A 7180-nucleotide genomic window follows, 5' to 3' on the forward strand; every position below is an offset into this window, starting at 1 on the left:
ATAGAGATGGCTTGTTTTTCTCTCTGCTACCAGAATTTGGAAGGGAATAGATTTGGCTCACTTTGTAAAATTGAACTCACACATCTATAGCACTTACTATGTGGCAACACTGTTCTAAGCATTTCATAAATATTAACTCATTTAATCCCAACATGCCAATGAAGAAAGTACTATTGTTAGCCCTATTTACAGATGAATAAACTGGGGCCCAGAAAGGTGGGGTGATTTGTCTAGGTGGGGCAGGGAGTATGGGAGCATGAGGATTGCCCCCTTGTGACTGTGGAGATTTGGCCGAGCTGGAGGTGTAAGCAAAAAAGCCACTTTCAGTCTTCCCAGCAGACATTTATCCTGCTGGTCCAGCACTCATTAGAAAATTGTACTGGACCCGGCATCACCATTGTTTTATTCAGGGATCTGAAGGGAAGGCCGAAATGTTCAATCCTCACCCTGTCTTCCCAGCTCGGCTGTGCAGATGAACACTGGGCCCATCACACCACAGGGACAGGAGGTTCCACAAGGCGGCTCAGGAGCGTCTTGCTTGTGCTGCTGATTGATATGGGGACCGTGATCCCCTGACTGCCGTGCTACGTGAATTCCTGTAGAGTGGCCCTCTCGCAGCTTCTGTGCTCTGACTTCTCTCCTCACCCACCCCCATACCCCGCTTGATTTTAGTTGTCTTCATTTTAGCTAAACAATTTATAATTGTCAGGTTTACGTAACATGACAAAACTCTGTTTGCTGTGGGTTGGGCTTTCAGGTCCGAAATCTGTGCTACATGATAAGCAGGCGAGAGAAGCTGAAACTATCACAGAACAAAATACAGGAACAGATCTTCGGTTTGCAAGTCCAGCTTCTTAACCAGGAAATTGCTGCAGGTAACCTTATATTAAAGATGTCCTGATATAGACGCTGGTTACATCCTACTTTGACAATTTAAATTTTATGTCAATTGTTTTACCTAAAAATGTTTTAAAATTCTTGTCAAATATCTCATTTGCTCTAGTCCAACCCTGATACAACATGGCCCATTTCACTGTCAACTCATGAGGCAAGAAATCTCAAGGTGGGGTTGGGGGCTTGCAGGTTTAGGGCAGATAATCTAGGTGTGAGACAGATACCAAGGGCCACTAGTTAAAGCCATGAAATTATTCTATAACCATCAGATTCACTTAGAAATCAGTAGGATAGGATCTAATCCTAGTTTCCAGAAAACGTTTAATTCCAAGGTTACTCATCTTAACAGTAATTTGTTAAAACAAACCCCTAGCCAGTAGTTAGGAGACCTGGGTTCTGTCTCTTCCTTACTAATATTTGTCGAGTACCTACTGTGGCCTAAGAACTGAGCTAGAGAGCGGAGCCGTCAGCCAGCCAGAGTCCCTGCCTGTAGGGTGTGCTGCCCACTTGGTGAGAGAGGCAAGTGAGCATAATTACAGTGCCCTAAGCATGGGGAGCTTGGCTGCAATGACAGTCACGTTTGGTGACATTTGTAACCTCCCTGTACCTCATTTAATACAGAGGTTGGTGGCAGAGCCTGGGCAGCCAGGAGTCACTACGCAGGGTGCACAGAATCCAGCTCCAGCTAAGGGCCAGCCATAGAGTAAGAGAGACACGCAGAAATGAGGTGTCACGTAGGCATCAAAGGCTCTGGGGTATTTGCAGGGATCGTGGGTCACAGCAGAATGGTATAGCGGGCGGGAGCGGGGCTGCTCAGCCACAAAGGCACCGGGACGGACAAGACAAGGCAAACCAAAGGACAGCAGGGAGGGGCCCCCGCGTGCCAAGGAGATTGGCCCTGAGACCATGTGGCTTCTGCTGGGTGGGAACCAGCCCTGTGACTGCTTGTGCTGTCAGCAGGTGGCAGCCCCTGGCGGGGATGAGAGCTGGTGGTACTCACCACGCACCCTCAGGGAACACGCGCTGCCTAGGCACCTACTGGCCGGCCTCTCATGGGCCAAGGTCAAGTCCCTCTGCAAGGAGGAGTTGTTCGGTAGTGCTTGTTTTCATTTCAGAGCACTCCAAGTAATAGAGAAAGGAAGATCTGTTCTAAATATGATCGTAGGGTGATATAACCAGGTAACCGATTGCCAGTACCCCCCGGGCCAAGCCCAGAGCAGGTCACGGGCAGGACTGTTGTGATTCTTCTCTGCTGGCCTTGCCGCCGCACAGCCTGCCCCGCACCTCCGTGGTGGCCATTCGTCGTCGGGAAATGATTTTAGTCAGGACATAAAATACACGGGAACCACCCACTGCCATCTCCGCTGTTGCCAGGTTAAAGCACATGTCCACCTACTCCTCGCCCATCAGAGCCTATGCTATGTCCTTGAGGGTTGCTATTTGTCTTGCTTTAGGAAGGACAGAAGAGATTGGAGGGTAGGGTCTGAAACCTTTTTAAGACACATCCCAAGTGCTGTACAGTACTCACACGTGCACGCACAGATAGGGAGACCTGTCCTAAACCACGGCTAGTGATGTTCCTTTCAGAAATGGAGGGGGCAGAGCTGGGGATATAGGAGGTGGCGCACTCGTCTTTGGGATCACTTTACACACTGGGAGGGCAGAGGGGAGGAGGCCGAGAGCCACACAGTGAACGGTGGCATCGCTGAGTTTCCCCCGGTGGTACCCCCGCCGCACCTCCCATCCGGCCCGCCCCAGCTTCCGTGCCCCGACGCACACCCAGAGCGAGCCCGGGGCTTGTCAGACACGCGCAGGAGCGGCTCGGTGCTCCCTCTGTGCTGCGGTAAGCGCGCGCCGTTCTTTCAATCGGGTGTGAACAGCAAGCTTTCTTTTTGCTTTCAGGACTTCCTTTGACAAATGCACTAGAAAACTCACTGTTTTACCCACCACCAAGAATTACCTTAAAGTTAAAAATGCCCAAATCAGCGCCAGAAGACTGCCGAGACAGCCCTGCAGAGCCTGAGCCCGGAGCCCTGTCCTCTGCTAGCAGCACCCCTGCTCACAGCATAAGGAGCGCGCAGGTGCCTCAGGAGTCACTAGAAACGAGAATGAGACCGTACCCACGACACCCACTGGAGAGCAAAAATAACCGTGTGCTGGCCAGTCTCGGCCACTCTAGGAGCGAAGCGAAGGATCCCAGTCCTGCTTGGAGCGCCCCATCTCCAGAGTTCTATCACGGGCAGTCGCTGGGGAAGCCTCTGGTCCTTCAGGCTGCCCTGCATGGACAGTCTTCCATGGGGAACGGGAAAAGTCAGCCTACCTCCAAGCTTGCCAGATCCAACGGCCTGGAGGGCAGCTGGTCTGGAGATGTCACCCAAAAAGACAGCTCGAGTGCGATGTTCTGTGACCAGGAGTCCATGCTCAGCTCCCACTTGGCCAGTCAGGGCACCTTTAGAAAATCTACCGTGGAACACTTTAGCAGGTCCTTCAAGGAGGCCACCAGCAGGTGGGTGAGGACCACAGAGGACCTCCAGTGCTGTGCAAAGCCAACCAAGAATATTAACCCCAAGGAGCAGCTCTGGGGCAAGCAGCTTGTCAGGCGGTCTGCAGGGAGAGCTCCCTATCAGGAAAACGATGGGTATTGCCCAGATTTGGAGCTGAGTGATTCAGAGGCAGAGAGTGATGGGAATAAAGAGAAAGTCAGGGTAAGGAGAGTTAGCTCAGACAGGGAAAATCCTCCCCATGACTCTCGACGGGATTGCCATGGCAAAAGCAAGACACATCCCCTTTCCCACAGCTCGATGCAGAGGTGATCAGCAACCTCCAAGAGTAGCGTAATCTTTGCCTTTGCCCCATCCATTGGGGGAAACCCCCACACCAAAAGGATTCTAGCATATGTCAGGAGGAATTGTAGTGAAAAGAATAAAACGTTTCCACAGTAAATTGGCTTGCAGCTTTTGAAACAGTTTCAAGTCTAGTTTTCACAAGCACATTATAAGAATTGCAGATTATCCAGAAGTTTTCCTGCCAGAGGCTGTTGAGAACGGCTGGGCCTAGAGTACTTGCTCAGTAAATACTTGGGGACAGCTCTCCAGTCACATCAACACATTGACGCACATACGTATTAAGAGTCCTTGCGTCCTTCACGGATTTGCAAGAGACCATGATTATCAGACACTAAAACTACTTATCTTTTGAAGCTACAGCCTGTGACTCCCAGAGCCCCTGTCTGTAGGCAGTTTCTAACTCCACTGGTACCTGGGAACCCGCTGCGGGGAGAGACCAGGGACCGACATCTCAGATACTGTCAGACTCACTACCCTCTTCCTTTGCTCCACACAAGGTTGAGCTCTTTTCGCAGTATCTTACCTTACCGAGTCAATACTCCTAATGCTTCTGAGTGTCCAGTGCCTGTTCCTAGACTTGCTTGTTGGGGACGCACTTGTAACTACTTCACCCGTCTAACAAGCATAAAAGGCTAACTTGTGGATAGTGTTTACAAAGGTACAAAAAAAGTACTACTTCCAAGGAAAGTGCTCTGATTCTTGCAACTTAGGCATTTGTGAAGGATCCCAGAGCCTTTCCCAAAGTGAGACCAATTCTGGGGGATTTGTACCAGGTCAGGGTTTTTGTGTTATTGTTTTCAAATCAGTTTGACTTAAATAAGTTTGGCTGACAGTTTTTGTATACCTGCTTTAATGTTTATAAAATTTTTATTGAGGTATAATTAAAATATAGTAAAATGCACAGAGGTTAAGTATTCTTACCTGCTTTAATTTTGAAACAGATTTTTATCGTCAAACAGAATTTGAAAGCGTGTGTTTAACACATGGATATAATTTAGCTTTGTACCAACTTTGAATCCGAGGCAGTTTCCCAAACAAAAAGGCTGGAGCCATTTTTCAGAAGTTGCTTATACCCTGTTCCCAAACTATCAGCTTTGACTGATTTCTGGGAGGAAGAGAATAATTACATGTGTGTGTGGGGGGGGATAAAACATGTCTGCTTCCCATTTAAAGAAGGGGGAAATGTTACAGTTTTTAAAATGTGAAGCTGACTATAGTTCTCTGCTCTCTTTTCTTCTTAGCCTTAAATTAATATTCTCTTTCTTCTAGTTTGGGAAAGTGTAGTGGGAGTTTTCAGACAAAAGAGGCCATTTTTAGATTTTTAACGTTGCTTGCTGGTGAACCAACAGCCCCGCTGCGGTAGGCGGCCCGGCAGCCCCGGGCTCCTCCGCTTTCCGCCAACGTGGGGAACACAGCCCTGCTCCTCTCCCCGCTTCCGTTCCTGCAGCCTTGTTCGTGGGTTCCGTGGCTTTTGCTTTGTTCCTCCTTTTTGGAAAACGTCTGCATTTTGCCTCCCCTTTGGCCACACCTTGACGATGTTTCTTCTCTGCCCGTGTACGTGTGTGAACACGCCGTAGCATGTGTGGTAGGCACCCCGTGTTCTGCTCGGATGGAAACAGCAATGAATTCGCCAAATGAGGGAGACTGTTTCCCGTCTGTATGCACTAGGTTCCTGTGCTTTTTCTCTGAGTTCTGCTGGGGTGGATATGAATTTGACACCTTCCTGGGAATGAAATTTATAATGGAGCTGTGTTCTAAACTCCTTCTGTTCAAGGCCAGTACCACAGCCTGTGTCCTTTCATGCCTTTTGATTCTGAGTGAGTGCGAGGAAAAGCAAACATTGAAAAAGTGCTTCAGCCAAATTCCATATGTAATGCCATTGGGAGAGGATTGACTAAAATCATTTCAGTCAGGGAAATATAGTTGTAATATTTTTACAGGATTTTCCTAAGTAAATGAAGGAGCCTTCAGTTGTGTAAATTTCAATTGCCCCAAAATGTATTTGCTACATTTTGCTGTTGTTTGAAGTATTACCTCTTAACCTTCTTTTGTTAATTTTTTTCATTTTGTCTTATATAGTCCAGTTTTCCAAGATAAACTCAGTCTTTTTTCAAATGTCACCTTTTTACCAATACTTTTTCATTAAATTATGAAAACTGCTAACTGCTGTCAGTGTGATCATTTCTTAATTTGGCATATGGGTTTTAGAAAATCTTACATATGTTCCTTTTATATTTAAAAATCTTATTCATTAAGCAACACAGATGGTGGGGGGAAAGGACAGAGCGGGGGAGGGGGGAGGAGGAGGAATTGAATGTTTAGCAGCACAGATTCATGATTCATGTCAATACCAGGGACCAAAGAGAACTCTGGGGCCTTGGACTCTATCCCCAAATCATGATTTCATCAGGCTAGTAAGACAAAACCTTAGGCTCATCATTTAAAATCACCAAGGAAATGGATCCTATCTAAAGTCACAAAGTCCAAAAGACTTAGAGCGGGCATCACTTAAACATACACTCTTTACAATAGTCATTCTATCTGGAGTCATGTGAGTGTGTTACTGTGGTACGGGTTTTGCAGTGTCGTGGGGGGACTCTGAGGGCATTATAAACATTTTCTCAAACATACGTTTGAGAAATGCACTTACCAAAGGTCATTGGGTAAATCGGTAGTGAAGATAGTTAATAGCTTAGGTTGTTTTTCTCCCCCTTCTTTCGCTCCCCCCTCCCCACCCTCCCTCTCTCTCTCTCCCTCCCTCTCCCCCCCTTCCCCTCTCTCCCTCTCCCTCCCTCTCTCATTAATGGCTAACTCTTTTGATTCAGTACATTGTTAGCTAAGATGTTGGAGAACTGAAACTATAAATATACCCTGTTGTACCCAACAAAAGCTTTGCGGGTTTTTTTTAAGATTTTATTTATTTGGGGGGGGGGCGGTGCAGAGGGAGAAGCAGACTCCCCGCTGAGCAGGGAGCCCGATGCGGGGCTCCATCCCAGGACCCTGGGATCATGACCTGAGCCGAAAGCAGACGCTCAACAACTGAGCCCCCCAGGCGCCCCAAGCTTTGGCTTTATTCCAATGTCTATATTGCCAGTGGGAGATGAAACCTTTGTCTTTGTGTTGAAGAAACTGAAATTCAGAGAATAAACCAGACGATGCATAGCCCTGGGGTTTTTTTTTTTTTCCCCTCCTGGGCTTTACAATCCTCAGCATGTTTGCTGACCCTTAAGAATTGAGAAAAAGCACTTGATAGGAGTAAAACCTTACCACTGAGTAACTTTCATGTGATATTTTCCAGAAATGTATCTTATTCATAATAAACATGTATTAGATTTTCACAGCATTAATTCAACTCTTTTCAAGTTTTATGGAAAGCAGCAACCGTGTGTTTTTTTTTTTTACAAAATCACTTTGAGCTGATAAAGGCGTGCCCTGAGGCG

At 47.3% G+C, this 7180-nt stretch overlaps 1 protein-coding gene across 1 annotated transcript in view; it reads left to right on the plus strand.

The window, feature by feature from the left end:
• Positions 1 to 5855, plus strand: part of JADE3 (jade family PHD finger 3) — a 134978-nt gene extending 129123 nt beyond the window's left edge. Inside the window, exons 11-12 of the mRNA XM_032426740.1 lie at positions 758 to 875; positions 2797 to 5855. Coding sequence (XP_032282631.1) covers positions 758 to 875; positions 2797 to 3707 — 1029 coding nt within the window. The 3' untranslated portion in view covers positions 3708 to 5855. The remainder of the gene's footprint in view (positions 1 to 757; positions 876 to 2796) is intronic.
• The last annotated feature ends 1325 nt before the right edge of the window (positions 5856 to 7180 follow it).

Source organism: Phoca vitulina, unplaced genomic scaffold (genome assembly GCF_004348235.1).
Source record: "Phoca vitulina isolate PV1807 unplaced genomic scaffold, GSC_HSeal_1.0 scaffold35, whole genome shotgun sequence".
Taxonomy (NCBI): Eukaryota; Metazoa; Chordata; class Mammalia; order Carnivora; family Phocidae; genus Phoca; species Phoca vitulina.